This window comes from Strongylocentrotus purpuratus, unplaced genomic scaffold (genome assembly GCF_000002235.5).
Source record: "Strongylocentrotus purpuratus isolate Spur 01 unplaced genomic scaffold, Spur_5.0 spur5_scaffold_8, whole genome shotgun sequence".
Taxonomy (NCBI): domain Eukaryota; kingdom Metazoa; phylum Echinodermata; class Echinoidea; order Camarodonta; family Strongylocentrotidae; genus Strongylocentrotus; species Strongylocentrotus purpuratus.
Window position 1 is genome coordinate 10,804,162 of NW_022145614.1, and position 16,903 is coordinate 10,821,064.

Genomic DNA, 16,903 nt, shown 5'->3' on the forward strand with positions numbered 1-16,903 from the left:
TATGTTAATTGAGAGCTGATTTGATGAAATAACCACCTGTCAGTGACCATGCAGGGAGGTCTAATCCCTCCTGGCCAAACTAGTGCAGGGGGGCTTTAAGTTTTATGTACTTACATACAATTTAAGCAATTGAACTGCGACACATTACTGTACAAGAAAGTATTTATTATCAAGAAAAAATACATACTCCAAAAAGCGTTATCTCTTTCCCCCTTCAATTCCTTTCATATCATAATTAAGTCATACAAATACTACAGTGATATACATCCCTATTAAATCAGGAAAAAATATCCTAGGTTGCGACCAAAGTTGTAATTTTGAAGAAAAAAAAAATATGTAGAGCATAATTGAAGCTAACTGATTTGCAGACCAGTGAGAGAGAAATGATTGGTTAATCATAATTAATATTCTTGATGAATTATATTGTACTGTACAGTCTGATACCAAACACGGAATGCTTTCATAATGCTTTATACTAGTATCTAACAGAGTACATTCATTTCCTTTTCCAGCCCATTTGATATTTTTCTTAACAATTCAAAATAGAGACCAACTTCTTTTCATATTCAGGGATTTGTTTCCAATCAAAATTGATTGAAACTGACTAATATATTTCAAATGAAACAATCATAATTAGGCGAATATTCCGAATAGTATGGAAAAAGATTATAATAATTGTATAAACATTGTTCAAGCAGTTTATATATAATGAGAAACGAGTATAATTTTGCTTTCTTTATTTTTAAGAATAATTGTGGTAATGAAATTAGACTCCATCGTTACTATAAACTAAGGTATCTTTAACAAAACAATTTTTCAAAAGTTTTGCTGTTGTTAACAAACAGCAATAACAACTTCATGAGAGGAAATGTGATCGAGAAGATGTTCTTATAAAACTCAGCTATTCCTTTAGCAATGCTTGCTCAGAGCAGTCGAGATAAGGAGGTAGTGATCAAAGTCTCAAGTATAGTACAGCTTGCAACAGGTTTGCCCTCACACATTGTAGCAACATAAACCTGTCAATACACACTGAATCCACCATACAAAAAGTCCAAAAGTAGTTTCAGTTGCTAGCTTATCTGTATGATTATTACAAGGGTTGGAAGTTACATAATGTACAAGGGTTGTTGACTAGAAACAAAAAAAATTGGCACAGTCTTGATATCTTGTACATGTAGTTCCCTGCAGAAACTAGACTACACAAGCTCAATCACACAAATATCTCATATGTGATGAGCTTACTTTCTCTTTCAAACCCCCTTCCCGAAACATACACTAAAACATTAAACAGTTAATTGATTTTAATGGTACTAAAACAAGGGTACTCTTTTGTGCAATGTTAACAAATCTTAGTTACTAGTCCCTGCTTGTGCCATTGACACAACATTAATATGACAATAGATTTCGCAGGTGTACTTGCACTGGCATAACATTACTTTAATTAATTTCCTCACATCTGATATCATCAAAAATTAACTTGTATCATTAAAATCGAAACCAGGCATTGAATGCCTTCAGGTTTATGGCCACATTTACAGTAAGAGGAGTATGAAAGCTTAACAAATATAAATGTGATAGCTACAGGGCATGGCTAAAGTGGTTTTACACATTGCAACCACTTTGACCAGTGAACATAGCTCACTGCATGGCTTTTCAGATATCTGTGGCCTGTGAATAGACCTGCAATGGGATCTGAAAGTGGGAGGTAGGGGGTAAGGGGGAAGGGGGATAGGGGGAGATCATTACAAAACGTGATCATTACTTGATTATTAAGTGACATTGTTCTATCTTGCAATAATATTCTTGACATTCAATTATGACGATAGCTCTGATGAATCCATGTGTGATTGTAATAAGCGCTTGGTTGATTGATAAGGAATACCACAGGATCAATGATGAGATTGGGGTTCCATGGTTGAAGCTACCTTCCATATTTATGTCAAGCTGTATAATAAAAAAAAGCAAACCAAAAACAATTCGTTTAGCATAAACTTGGAAGTTACGTAATAACAGGAACTGGGTGTAAGCCACAAATATGTTCAAACAACTATTTGAAATTTCAAATATCTTTCACTACGACATGGAATTTCATATGAACTTCAAAAGATCTTCAAAAGATCCATATGAACCTTACTTTCAGTACTAGTTGATAACAAAACAGTTGGATTAAATGCCATTCTATGAAAGATATACCATTGATACTTCGTGGTATGTCTTATTTAAAGCAAAAATACAAGAACTGAGTCTGACAGGAAGCCTATGAAAAAATGGTTTTCCATGCTTCATTTGAAAACTAGATCAGTGTTTGCTTTCAAATTTCAGAGACAGGGCCTGCAAAACATCTATGTGTGATTCAGGCAAAGTTTTAATGAATTTGGTTCAGTCTGCAAAACAGACACAAGGCCTTTCAGAGTTAAGCCCACTCAGATAATAAAATAACACCTACCTATCTACCAGTGAATCTCTCATTTCCGTGGCGATGGCGGCCGGCTGACCCTCGCTGAGTTTGAAGACCTTTTCGATGACTGAGAGCTCGGCGGTTGTTGTGTCCAAGCCGCAGAACGCACACCAATCGTTGACTACCATACCTCCCCCTAACACATCGCTACCACGGTTCACTGTACCAGCCTGTTGCAATCATTAGGACAAGAGTTAAAAATCTCAAGTTAAAGGGATATCAAGTGAGATATGTTGTGCAAACTGCAAAGAAAACTGAAGAAATCAAATAAAATCACTGAACTCTATAATTATTACCCGGTATTATTACTATTTATTTTTAGGGGGAGCTATACTCACTAACTGGGGGGCATGAAAAAGAATGTATCACATGATGGAATAGAATTTACAAAAAAGTACATCTACAAATTTTCGTATTGGAAAGATAATAGCTAATCTCCCTTGCCGAAATAATAAAATTATCACATTTTGGCATTTGAGATATTATGGTGGCTTTTGAGATGAACCAACAGCTGGACAACCCCCTATCTCCACCACCCCACCCTTGATGATTAAAATTAAGAATATGAAATATGAAATGAATGAAAATATATTTCATTCTGCCCCCAACATTTAGTTACATACCAGACTTACTAGTCAGCAACTAGTTTAGCCTAATCAATCAAATGAATAAAGAAAATTAAATATCTCACCACTAAGGGAACTTGTAATAATGATGAGAGTTCATTTTGTTCCTGCACTGAAGTCTTTGGATGTACCTATTGTGATACAGAAAATGGGTCAAATTGATTAATAGGCCATTGACAAGTAAGCTGAGCAATTAGTTACATGAATCAAAATTGATTCAAAGTTTGCTTTACATTGTACTAAAATCAGTCTAAAATGTTAAGACATTTTAATTGCAGTTTACACTACTTGGCTGATATAAAAAATAACAATTTAAATATATGCATCCTATGCAGCTGTAAATAATCCTCATAATAATGTGCTGTATACAGCATAGACAGTCCATCTGCACTGTACATTACAAATAAAGGGTTCCATCAACCTTTCTACCTGGCTTTCTTTGCATAACATGAATGAATTGAATATTAAAGCAAATTATGTTGAATACATTACAATTAGCGAAGGTTACTTTTTCTACTCTTCACCTTCTCAAACACCAGGTATGAAAAGATAGAAGCAAAAGCCTAGGAAGGGCTATTACTGTAGTGAATGTATTTAACCTCGTCATTCAATACTTGCAATAATTTAATTATGGATGAATGCTTCTAAACTACAACATTCATCAAGGACCATTTCTCTATTTTTTCAAGGAAATCCTCAAATTATTCAAACTCTTCACTTCTCACAGATATTTAGAACTTACCAATCCTCCCTGATTACTGATGACACTGTAAGTACCAACCAGAACATTATCAGCTACTGTTTGTCTAAACACCTCGACTTTGAGAACATCTGCTATGATTTCTTCTGTTTCCTGTGACAAGAAGGGAAATATTGAAACAAACTAAATCAAGATGAGTTGTAACAAACTTAAACAAATATATCCTTTATATTCTTGTACAACTCAAAGAGAAGGTAGAGATGATTTTCCTCACTCTCTTTGTAAGTAAGTTTGGAAGTACATGTATAATCATAGAAAAATTATCCCCTGAAAATGATGTCCCTTCAAATGCCTCTGCATTAAAATATGACATGATAGAGTGGAAAACGTTGGACCAAATATTTTTGTGAAGTTTCTATAGCCATTTCTTTGTGCAGTCTGCAGTGCATGTGATCTTTAAAGCCCAAGCCCACTCCAAAAATAACTTACTTTCAATAGAACCAGAAAAATCAGACAAACCAATCAAAAAAAGTTTGAGCAAAATCTGATAACTAATAAGAAAGTGATGAATTTTTAATGACATGAAGAACTTTGAAAATCACTACACAAATTGGCAACTCACTCATGAGTCTGTGATGTATGGTCCTCACTATCCACTAATTATTTTCTTTATATTGATAATATAAATTTCCTATTTTTACCCTAAGAATCTTATTTCTTCACACCAGCATCCAAGTTAGATTGTTAGTAATATTTTTATGTGTGGATGCACAAATAAAGAGTAATTTATGTCCAGTTAAATCATGAAAATTTTAATTTTTATAAACTATTTATATAAAAATCAATAATTATGAAATACAATATTCAGAAAATAGTATCAATTCTTCAAAATTCATAAAAGTTTTTGGGAAATGTCATGCACGCAATATGATAAAAATCATATAATCTGGGCAAAGGCATGGGGAAATCAAGTTTTGGGGGATAAAAAGGGAAATTAATGGGATTAAACTATATAAAGCACTTGATAAGTTGTGAGGACATGACGTCACAAACTGATAACCATCTTGGCAAATTGTGTTGCGATTCTCATTGTTCCATAGTTTTACATACTTTTTCAAAAATTCATAACTTTCTTATTAGTTATCCGATTTTGCTCAACCTTTTTTTGATTGGTTTGTCTGATTGTTCTGCTTTTATTGTAAGTAAGTTATTTTTGGAGTGGACTTGCCCTTTAAGCAAGGCTTGGACGATTTCGTTTCATTTGATCAATCCATAACATTACAGTACCGTATACATCAATTCTTATGTGTAATTAATGTTTTCCCCAATTGCTTTGTAATGGTTTCTTTCAGAAGAACTCTAGTTTATCTTTGTATGTATTTCATACCTTTCTTCACTCAATTTTTTAAGCATGCCTGACAGTTATGATAGCCCAACATTTGCATGGTTCATGCTACATACATTTTTTAAGATAATAATAATTTTTGATAAAGTATTATCATAATCATATGTTCATTATTCCATTATTTATCAACTTGGTATGATAAGGGATACATAATCATTAAATACCTAGGATCTGCCCTGTTTAGCAACCTGTTTAGAACATCTCCTTACGCTAATCATAAGGAGCGTTTTTTTTTTTTTTTTGGAGGGGGGAAGCGGCACTATTTTTTGTTCAATGTTGTTGTTGTTGGGGGGGGGGGGGGGGGAATGAACAATCCTTTTTCTTCTTCAAACACTCGCCCCCCCCCCCCTTGAGCGAGCAAAAACAAAGACAAATTCTTTTTCCCACCCCAATTTGTAAACACCTGAAACATTGATAAAGGGTGTCTTTAAAATTCTAAAACACATGCCCTTGACCCTAGCCTTGGTAGACTGAGCAGGTACAGTGGGGCACTCTGCAGTTAAGCCACTACTTTCTATACATCCATGAATCCACTTGTTTGCCTCTGACGATGACTCACCTTGTCCAGATCTGGGTGTACTAAAGCTACGTAGTCATTGCAGGAGATGACATTACCGAGTGCAGACAGTTTTTCTTCTATTCTCTGGATTTTAACACTGTCTGGAAGGGAATTGCGAATGTGTTGTAGTTCTTGATCCGTTGTGAAGTTGGGGACAAGCAGGCCGTGTCTGTTGCCTGTCAAAACAGAAAAATAATAGTTGCACTGATCATTCTCAATATTTCTCAATGAGTGCCACTTAATTATTTGATCATGTGTAGTCACCAAATGCAAAATGGAACGAAAAACTACAAGTGGAGCATATTTAGACCAGTTTACAATCTCAGGGGATTTAAGGATGACATTAAATGTCAATCCAACTTTAATGCAAGTTGCTTTGATGATAAGCAGAAGAAAAAGACAAAAACAAAGATAGACAACCTAATGAAGAAGTTGGATTTCAAGTAAGATGATTTCATGTTTAGTCATTTTTTCAAGGACTCTTTATTTTTAAAAATTAATTAAGCCCCTGAAAGATTTCTCCAGAGCTAACTTCTCTTTTTGGTCCCAGGTATTTAATTATTTTGCCGAATCGCCCTTGTGCGGAGTTGGCATGACCCACTGATCACCTACCTGCAGCAAGACTTCCAAGGATTCTGCAGCCATTTATGGAAGAATGAACAACAGGAATGGCGTCTCCAAGCTCTCCTTCAAATAAACTGCAGGAGTAAAGAGAAACATAATATATTTAATAGAATGCTTGAATAACCACAAAATGGAAAGAACATTTATCTAGGAAACCTTGTACAATAGTAGATGGCTAAACCTAAAAGTACATGTATGGCAGGGATTAGGGCGGTAAGTATACAAACCAAGGTAAAGTTTGACACAATCACAGCAGATAATCACAGTAGCCAAGTAGGATATATTTTTTATCCATTTTTTCATCCATTCCTTGGGCTTTTGACTTAGGTTTTATTATTTTATCTAATTTTTGCCTTTTGTCTTTGAAGTATGGGAAATTACGGGTATACAGACTGCACGCATGTGCTTGCGTCGGATGGCTTTCCATACTCGACCGCACGTACATGCGTGCGCCGTACATAAGGAGGCTTAATCCTGCCGCCCTCAGCAGAACAGTACACAGAACCAGAACCAAAAGTAAGAATCTACAAGGAGACATCGAGCATCGGAGCATCACAGCGACACATCACAACAAGGACATCTGGACATCGGATCTATCGGTGAGTTCTCTACTAGAGCTTTATTTTAAACCAGCATGTCAAGACAGAAGAAACAAGGTTTTCTGTGAACTGTGGTGCTTGAGCCTTGAAGATTTTGAGAATCAATAAAGGGTGCTTTAACTTTTAAATAGATCTAAATCTAACTTACAATTTGTTAAAACATCTGCAATTTTTATTATCAGTAGGGACGCTCGTCCGAGAATAAGGATTGTCTCCATAAACGCGGACAGACCCATCCTAAAACATAAGGTCCGTCCGCATTTTCGCCAACGATTCTGATTTCCGATCTGCGCGCTGGCGATGTGAAAATGGATTCCGCGATGATGCTCCTTTAATATGCACTTTGCATTCACTTTACACAGAGATTTTCATGTCATAAACGATAAATCCTCGGGAAGACGGACAACCCATTAGGCATTACGCGGAATCCGGTTTTCACATTTCCAGCACGTGGATTGGGAACCATAGTCCCTACACCCATAGGGCACTGAACAGTAGGGGCACTGGTCCAAGAATGAGGATCGTCCTCATAAACAAGGATATCCTCATAAACGAGGACAAAATGCGTCCTCAAAAATAAGGGTTGTCTGCATTTTTGAGGAACGTTTTTTTTCATTGGCGCTCTGGGGGTTTCATGTTACAGAACGGCCTGCTGGCGATGCCAAAAATGGATTCCCCGGGGGAAAATAACCCTAGTTCACCGTCTACTTTTATGGGTTGTCCGTCTTCCCAAGGATTTATTGCTTATAATGTGAAAGTCTCTGTACAATGTCAATGTAAAATGCATCAAGAAAATCATTGCAGAATCCGTTTTTTGCATCGCCAATGCACCGATCAAAAATATGAAACGTCTGCAAAAATGCAGACGGTCCTTATTTTTGAGGACGCATCAGTCCGTGTTTACAAAGACGATCCTCGTTTATGAAGACGATCCTTATTCTCGGACCAGCGCCCCTACTGCTGAAGAAAAGACGCCCATGATTTTTCCGCGTTAAATGACGATTTCCTCATTTATGCGGACAATCCTCATTCTCGGACCAGCGCCCCTACTGAATTTATTGGCTTGCTTCATTCAATCGACAATTCAGTTTTAGAAATACAAATAATTCTTTCATTTCCTGTATTATATAAATTGCAATATCCCTTCATGTTACTTGTTAAAACATCATCGATCACGACATGAGGAAATCATGGAGAGAAAACACAATAGACGGCATCATTTTTTAAATCAAATAACAATACAATTCTGATTTTCTACAACATGTTTTGAAGCGTGCGGGACTACAATAAAAGTTCTTGCTCGTGCTTACCTGTAAAAGTTTTCAGAACCTCCTATCGCCACGAGGCAGTATGCATTTGTAAGTTTGCAAAACACCCCAATATCATTGTTGCTTTCAAACTGTGTTCGAAGAGCCATATTTGAAGATTTTTTAACAGTGAATTGTCAAAATTGTAAGCTAAGCAGAGTAGCCTCGTCTCGAACATACACACGTGAAAGGAGAATATACCCGAGATGTACGTATTCTTACGCGACAGCCCTTAGACTAGTTGCATATGAATTGTGCAATAATTTTCAGAGCCAATGCAATGACATCTGACGCTTTTTGGCGACGTGATGGGTTCGGTGGCCATCTATGGTCAAGCTGCCCCTTATTTTGTAAACTTAATTGTATAGATCTAGATCTATGCCATTTTTTCCCGGATAGATAAGTGGGCCTATAAACTCAAAGTTTCTGCATTATTTTGATTAAAAAAAAATATAACGACTGTATTCTTAGACTACGCATTGACGCAGTTTTCTCTCCAGACAAGGAAGTATGCCGCGGGTTTTCACAAGACAAAGTCTCACCTAATTTACTCCAAGACAGGGTAAAATCAATTAAAATTACCGAACTAAGTATTTCTTAAGATATCAATGATGATTGGGTAAAAAAGTTAATAACTATCATCAATTGAGATGTAACTACCTAGGGGGTATAATTTAGTGATCAAATTGTGGTTTTGAGGCTGTTTCACAACCTCGTGTACAGTTCCTGTGAGTGTATATTCTTGCATTGTACATTGTATGCATGTACGTTCGTGCTGTGATTTTGTGCACACAAAATGGACGCGAGATTGAGGTGCAGTTGGACGTAAATAGCGTCTGCTACTGCAAAGTTGACGCATCCTCACCTTTTCATATATGATGACTCTCCGTAGATTATTTTATGATTAGTTGTGCATATTGACACAATTAAAAAAAAATGTTTGGGATGAAAGGCAAAACTTAGTTTTTATAAAGACAATTCGAAAAGATGCTTTATTTACCTGTTGCATGTTATCATTACACAAAACAAGTCACAAGCAGTAGTCGATGGTCTCGATCGGTCTGCTGCATGTGCATTATTTTGAAAGCATTAATACTTTTTCTCCAAATAATACAACAAATACTAGCTAACATCCCTGGAAGAAGTAGTATATACTAACAACCCAGTCCAGAGAACTTCCATCATGTCCAGGACTATACTCCGGGGGCATCTCATGCATTGTTGCCCTTGCCCTTTGCCTTTGTGTCACATAAAAAAAACCCTCATTTCCACACCGCTTGCAATCTTACTAGTTTAGTTCATCTTCATGATACTTGATAGGATGCATATATATTGCACTTTGAATTGAAGATTATTACTAGTAGAAGAAGCTTGGAGAAGAAGATACCAGCAATCACTTTTCGTCATTTAACACTACAGCCTTTGAAATAAAATTTATAAGACAAAATGACAGACAAAAAATTCTATAAAGGCTTGTCTCATTTAAAGTTATAAAGCTAGGATGAATTTCATTTAAAACTGTCTTAGTAAAACATTAATTGTGCATCTTTCATATTAAATGTATTAATGTTTGAGATTTTTGCCAATCTGAAGAAGATTATGAGAACTTTAAGAAGTAATCGTTTTAATCGTCTACAATTTTATTTGTTAACAGAGACAACTGTGGCATGATGTCTACCGAACAAGCAGCCAAGGCCAATGTGATGTATAGTTGCAAGATATGCCCCTACACCAATGGTACCCAAGAGGCGATTGCTGTCCATTTTCTGAAGCAGCATATGGACGTTGACTTCTGTTCTCTCAGTGAGCCTGTCGTCGATACTTCTCAAGCTTGCATGGAAGAAAGTCCAGCTCAGAAGGAGACAACAAATGGTGAAGAACCAGGGAGGACACTACGAAGACGCAGTCAGAGGAAAGGAAAAACGACTACATCCACAACTGCAGATGGTTCAAATTTGCTTGAAGATGAGGATCAGAATAGATTAGCAGAGGATTCAGATAAATGTGGAAAAGAAGTGAGAAGTGCTAATACTAGGTCCAGGAGGCAAGCTGTGGTTAAGAAAGCAGATGGAAGTAGTGCACAGGAGAGTAACGATGAGGGTCTAGGTCGTGGGAAGAGAAAGAAGAGCACTCCTAAGAGGTTTAAAACAGAGGATGATCAGTCAAACGTGACAGACACAAAAGTTGATAAGAGTATGTCTCCTGCGAGCATGAAAACATTACAGAAAAATGACAGTCATGAAACGATGAGGAAAGACGAGGGAAACGTAATCAGTCAACAGGTTGAAGAAGGTTCTTCTGAAGTTGCGAGTTGTAAACAAAAGACCGTTTCCAAAACCAAAGGCGAGACTCAAAAGCCTATTGGGAAAAGGGCCGTTCCAAAGCTGTTGAATACTGTCAAAGAAAAGACAGAGCTTTCACAGAACGTGACTTCATCAAGATCAACGAGAAGAAGTTCTAAAGCATCAAGTACATCTATCAAAGTTGAGACAATTAATCAAAAGATTAAGAGACTGCCAATACCAATCGAGAAGTTCAAGAAAAAGCTGGACCACATGGTGAACGATTGGAAAATAGAACAGGAGAGAAAAAAAGAGGGCTTGTTTCAAACTTGTTCTTTCGCAAACTGTTTGATGAAATTGACGGAAAATGAGATGAAACTGCACGAATCCTGTCATGTTAAATCTATGGATGGCCTGCGATGTCCCAATTGTGAATTCATGTGCATTTATTGGTGGCTCATGCGGAAACATCTAAGGAACAAGCACAAAATGTGGATAGAGAGAACTTTTCAGTGCGACCAAGAGAACTGTGAACGTAAGTTCATTCGATCTAATCAACTTTGCAAGCATGTCATGGACAAGCATTTCAAAGAAGATCTTCTAGATAGAATACTGAAGGGGGAATTCGATCACAAGGAGTTTGAGATAGATGAGGCAGAAGAACAACTGGTTCCTACATCTGTGCGCAAGAGGCGACAGGTTCGTCCAGACGAGACTGGTGAGAGCCGGAAAAAGAATAAGAAAAGGCGATTACGTGATGTAGTTGGTGACAGTGATGCGACCGAGAATGATCACAGGGGTAAAGTCACGTTTGTATGTGATCTCTGTTTGTCCAAATTCAAGGATGAAAACACCATGGAAGCGCACAAAAAAGAACATGAGACAAGTCAAGAGAAGATGCTGTTCTGCCCAGATTGTGGAAACGTCTGCGATGGTAGCGAGATGCTGAAAAACCACTACCGCAATGAGCACAAGAGAAAGCTGATGCGACATCAGTGCGAACAATGTCCCTTTGCAACCGATAAGTTCTATCAAATGAACGCACATCTGGCTATACACACGGGACAGAAGGGCGTTATGTGTGACCAGTGTGGAAAGTGGCTGGCCAATCAATACAATCTGAAGGTCCACGAGTACAGGAAGCATTCTTCTAAGGAGCAAATGACTGTCACGTGTTCAGCATGCCCGTATAAATGTGCAGATAAATCAATCCTTAGAGTAAGTACTTGTATTAAGAATACTACAGTATTGTGATGTCCTAAGAAATTGTGCAACACCTTATCACAGATTTGATGAAAGAGCTTGGAGAAAGTTATCTAACATAAATTAAAAGGGTCCAAGTATCCAGGGGTATCAGTAGGTTAATCTGTAATGTTTATGAAGACGAAAGTGCATTATTGATTATAGGGAGATTAGTATATGAGGTATCATAACTTATTAGGAGCCTGAAGATGATAGAGATAAATTTGTCTCACAACAAAACACCTTAAGGTGTGTTATTTGTGAATTTGAAGCATTTACAAAATCATAAATATCTGAAGTCTCAATTTGTTGTTGTCATCTTCTTCATCTTGGTAATTACGTCCACATTTTCTACCCCTTCTTGCAGGATCACATCAAACAGCACCACAAATCGATGCTCAAGAACCCCATCTACCACAACTGTCCTCACTGCGACTACGTAGGTCATAAGCGACAGAGCCTGGAGTTCCACATGAGGATCCACATGGAGCAACGTCGGTTTAAGTGCCACCTATGTCCATATGCCAGCAAGACCAAGAATCATCTTAAGATACACATGCAAACGCATGATGGCTTTCAGTCTGCTTCCTGCCCTGACTGCAATTTCAAAGGTTTGTAAACCATTCTATACCGTCATACACATAGGCGTACAAGGCTGGGGGGGGGGGGGGGGGGGGGGGTGCAGTGAGGGGGTCTATTTAAAAAAAAATCTTATCTAATATATTTTATTAAAAATATATCAGATAAGATATCTAAACATACATTTTCACCATGATATTGTGCTATGTTTTGGTTTGGGCAAGTGACGTCATCCCTGACCTTGGCAAAGTTGTCCCTTATCATACATACCACTCTTGGCAAGCTTGGGGTTCCCTGAGATTCTTTAGATATTGAACTATTGAAAAACTATCAATTTGCTGTAGATCTATGTCTTTGGCACCAACAGCAGGGATAGGGGGAAACTCCTGGGACACTATTTCGTCAAAAACGTAGGGCTAGAGCCTAGGTTGCAATTTGGGGGTATGGCTAGATAAAATTGTTGAGTTCAAGGTTGAAGTTTGGAACTTCATAGACATTAGAAATAAACCGCTGGAGCATATTGTACAATTTAACTTAAGTATTTCTCATAAAGAACACCTTTTGTTCATTGACTGTTTATTTGTAAGAATTAAATTGTTGTTTGGTGCTTTCTGTTTCATATATGGATGATTTGGAGGATATAGGATGTAATACTTTTGACAAATAATTCAGACCATCAGCTTGATTTTTTCTTCGTTTTAGCTGCATCAAAAAAGCGTCTTTCCGAGCACATAATGCGGCGTCATCTTGACGTAGAACCATATCTGTGCAAGGTATGTGGTTGGAGGACTGCCTACAGTGGAAACATGTGGAAACATATCAACCAACACAAAAAGAAGTTGGGTGATGACATGCAAGACGAGCCAGTTGCTGTGGAACTTGAACTGCTGAAAGGCACTGTTTTGCCCGAGATGCCGAAAGCACCGACAGGGAAGACCCGTGGGCAGTCTGGTGTCGGGAACATGCTGGGGGATTTGGTGCTGAACAGCTCACAAACTGATCAAGTTGACATATGCCTAGATGAACTTTCGGGAAAACAGGATGCTAGTAACGCACCAGGGAATGAACTGCAAGTGTTGCAGTTTTCCGGGGATGATGCTCAGAGGACCTACCTGGGTGGCGGTGATGAAGAGATACAGATTGTCCAGATCGGTGAGGATGCCCTGGGTGTGACCCCAGGCGTCGGGGAGCAGGTGTTAGCCCACATCCAACATGGAGACTCCTCGCAGCTTCAGCTCCAATCAAGTCGTATGGAGATCTTCATCACCCATGATGGCAATGCCGGTCAATCTGAGGAGGCCGTGGAGGTGCTGCACGTCAGGGAAGACGGGAGCATTGTCTCTTCAACGATGAACAGGGATGTTGAAGTGGCTGTACTGGCATTAGCGCAGCTTGAACCTGGAACCCATGCTACAGAACTTCCAACTGCTGGTGGAGATGGGGGCCGGATAACTATTCTTCAAACTGTCCAGCAAAACGTGAGTATTACTCGCTTGATGCAACACAGTGGTGAATCCAGGGATGAGGGCTGGCCTGGTCTGTATATGTATACACACATTTTTTATTTTCGCACAGCCTTTTTATATTTTGGCTCACTCCCATAACATTGGTGGGTGCCCCTTCTATTTCAAAATCTTACATTTAGAAGTGAGTAACTGCAGATCAATCTAATGAAACATTTTCAGAACATCACCTTTGGTCATGATCAATAAAAACCTCCCGAGATATATACATATACCTGGAAGAAAATTTTGATATTTTTTTAGCTGTGCTCATTTTATATTTTTGGATGATCAATTTTTGTTCTGTGACACATAGATGCAAACAAAAATATTAAAATAATTTTTGTAAAAGTACAGTGTATGTACATATTTTTTTTATTTGAAAAAACATCGTATTCATTTATATTTTCGTCACTTTTCTTTTCTTACCTAAGTTTCGTGTACTGCATGCATATTATTATGTTATTTTGAGCATCGATAGTCAATGAGATTACCCATGGGAACCGTATATGATTTTATGAATTAAGAATTAAAAAAAGAGAATCAACTTTACAGAACTAACATGACTGGTAATGTGTCGATGTCAAGACCTTAATGGTTCAACATTTTGAGTCACTTCTGATAATTATTGTTATTCTATGAATGAATTATTTACGCTATACTGATTTTTGTCCTATATAATTTGTATATCTTTACGCAGCAAGAAACCAGTATGGAGTCTAACCCAGCAGTTGGGGGCTGTATAGAAGGCGGTATTCCAGTTGAGCCCTCGGTAAACACCTGCAAGACCTTTACAGTCGCAGACACGGTAATGACAATACCGGCAACGGGACAAAGTGGTGATGGCTTGCCTTGTAATCCTCAAGAATCTATCCCGTCAGGAGTTTGAAAATGAGGTCGAAATATATAAGTGCACATGATGAAGTTCACAGAATTTACCTTACACTCTTAGACAATAACCTTTGTTATCTACCAAGATAATAATTGCCATTATCACAGCAATACCACCTTGATAGTTTTGGTCCTCGTAGTGAAATATTCCCTGTAGACATATTTTAAAGTCAGACATTTTTGTATTCTACTACTTTCACAAATTTAAAAAAAAAAGGGAACAAGAAAGAATTAAATTGAAGTCAATTTTTCTCCTTGTTAAAAACCTGGCCTGATCATCCACATCTCCATTCAAAATGGTATTTCCATGTAAATCTCTGATTATGGTATCAACCGCAGCACTCAAAATTTTACGTGGTATAGATTCAAAACTGTCTAAGGCTATACCCTTCAGGTCCTAGGAGAGACTAGCATCCCTGATAAATAATTTAATTTTAATTTTATTAAATAATAATATAATTGCATTTATATTATTCTAATTTGTGTACAGTATCAATTCATAGTTGTATCACATTGGAATGTTTTGTAGTGTACACTTCTTCAAAAATTCAGAACTATGCCCCTACAAGAGTACAAGTAGAATCTTGACTCGCAATTGGGCCTGTCACCAGGGTGGGGTGAGGGAAGGGGGGGGGGGCATGTATGGGGTTATTGTAATGTATTTGTCTCACAGTCACAAGGAAATCTGGCAGGAGTAAGATATGGACAAATTGTCAACCTAAAGTTTCTTTGTTGCTCCCCCAATCCATTATAAAAGTTGATTGTATTTCTTTCATATTTTCTTTGCTGACAAAACAATAAAGCTTTACCATTTTTGCAGCTGATTACCTCGAGGTTGAATATTTGTTACAAAATAGCTAACTTCAATAAAAACAAAATTATATAGACATTGTGTTATATTTTGTCATTTCTCATTAATAATGAGAAACGAGAGAGAGAGGGAGAGAGAGAGATAAGAAACAAAGAATGATGAAAGAAGAAGAAGATGGAAGGTGGTTGGGAGAGAGAGAGAAAGAAAGAAAGGAATACAGAGTGAAAGAGGGATGGGAGGGAGATAAAAGTGAGAGAGAGAGAGAGAGAAATAAATAAAATCAAAAGTTCAATGTAATATGTAATTTTTCGTCATCCATTAATTTAAAGCAGTAATGAAGAATCATAAACATTGCTACTCTGCCTTTACACAGTCAAACTTTAGCCTCCACAGAGAGAGTGAAAAGGGTGATTGTCAATTAGCAGGATTCTCTGTTTTCAAATTAATGTCCCTCTAAGGTATTCTCATAATGATTAACCTTGTGAGGTTTTACACGAATAACATGATTTTTTAGGTCCAGGATAAAATAAAAAAATGTATAGTCGATTATTGACTACTATATCAAGCTAATTTAGACAGATTGTTGCATTTTCAACTTTCGAAATACAAATCATTTACAATGTTGGTATCTCTTTTTTTTTTTTTACAAAATGATGGTTTTATATTTACACCCAACTAGGTTTTTGTTTAAAGTCACTGAGTAGTCGGCTCTCATGGGGAATTCGACACCGTTCGGGTGTTTACCCAATAACAGGTGTTGTCAATCACCAGGGTTAGCCTTGAGTTTTATGACCATTGGACCTTATGTAATGCTTTGATTTGCCCGAAGACTCTCGAGCTCTCAGAGAGATTAGGGGGTAATTCTTGACTGGACTATGGGTTTGCTGTGTGCAAATTTGTACCCCCATTAATGGTATTTCCACCAAGTCTGGTGTCAGCGAATTATGGCCTTCTGCACATGGAAACTGGCGATCCAATCCCTTTAAATGAAGCTTGAATGTATATATTTCTAGATAGAAAAAAAGAAAGAAAGGGAGAGAGAGAGAGAGAGAGAGAGAGAAATTTGGTGTATTCAAATGAAACTCTTCATCTTTAACTCGTGCAGTAACGCCAACTTCTGTGGGGAAAATTCACTATTTCCAACTATAACTGTAATTTTCGTGGGATAAAGCTTAAAATATTCATCGACTTTTGACTAGGCTCAGTAGCCTGTTCTAAATACCCGATTTCTTCTTAAACACTGTAAATGATTCCACATTAATCAAAGAAACGATCGAAGAGAAAGAAGATAAATCTTTTATGATCGAATATATAGGTC

The 16,903-nt window shown here is 37.4% G+C and overlaps 2 protein-coding genes across 3 annotated transcripts; one reads left to right on the top strand and one right to left on the bottom strand.

The window, feature by feature from the left end:
• Positions 1-144: 144 nt before the first annotated feature.
• Positions 145-8,704, bottom strand: LOC579931 (eukaryotic translation initiation factor 6). The gene is made up of 7 exons (XM_780020.5): positions 8,282-8,704; positions 6,361-6,446; positions 5,749-5,924; positions 3,827-3,937; positions 3,150-3,215; positions 2,447-2,628; positions 145-1,944 (listed from the first exon to the last, which is right to left on the bottom strand). Exons 1-7 carry the CDS (start codon positions 8,386-8,388, stop codon positions 1,935-1,937), a joined length of 738 nt encoding a protein of 245 aa, XP_785113.2. The 5' UTR covers positions 8,389-8,704; the 3' UTR covers positions 145-1,934.
• On the top strand, positions 6,469-15,659 carry LOC579988 (zinc finger protein 37). 2 transcript variants are annotated; one of them, XM_030975363.1, is made up of 5 exons: positions 6,469-6,971; positions 9,933-11,778; positions 12,170-12,413; positions 13,084-13,859; positions 14,584-15,659. In XM_030975363.1, the coding sequence occupies exons 2-5, from the start codon at positions 9,946-9,948 to the stop codon at positions 14,770-14,772; spliced, it is 3,042 nt and encodes a 1,013-aa protein (XP_030831223.1). In that variant the 5' UTR covers positions 6,469-6,971; positions 9,933-9,945; the 3' UTR covers positions 14,773-15,659. The 2 variants fall into 2 exon arrangements, with proteins under 2 accessions (XP_030831223.1, XP_011672959.2); XM_011674657.2 differs by lacking the exon at positions 6,469-6,971 and adding an exon at positions 8,733-8,840.
• Positions 15,660-16,903: the final 1,244 nt, after the last annotated feature.

Coding starts and splice junctions, on each gene's coding strand:
- LOC579988 (XM_030975363.1), top strand. CDS start 9,946: ATGATGTCTACCGAACAAGCAGCCAAGGCCAATGTGATGTATAGTTGC. Junction 11,779..12,169: donor CAGATAAATCAATCCTTAGA/GTAAGTACTTGT, acceptor CCCTTCTTGCAG/GATCACATCAAACAGCACCA. Junction 13,860..14,583: donor TTCAAACTGTCCAGCAAAAC/GTGAGTATTACT, acceptor ATCTTTACGCAG/CAAGAAACCAGTATGGAGTC.
- LOC579931 (XM_780020.5), bottom strand. CDS start 8,388: ATGGCTCTTCGAACACAGTTTGAAAGCAACAATGATATTGGGGTGTTT. Junction 6,447..8,281: donor GGTTCTGAAAACTTTTACAG/GTAAGCACGAGC, acceptor TTACTCCTGCAG/TTTATTTGAAGGAGAGCTTG. Junction 5,925..6,360: donor CCTTGGAAGTCTTGCTGCAG/GTAGGTGATCAG, acceptor CTGTTTTGACAG/GCAACAGACACGGCCTGCTT.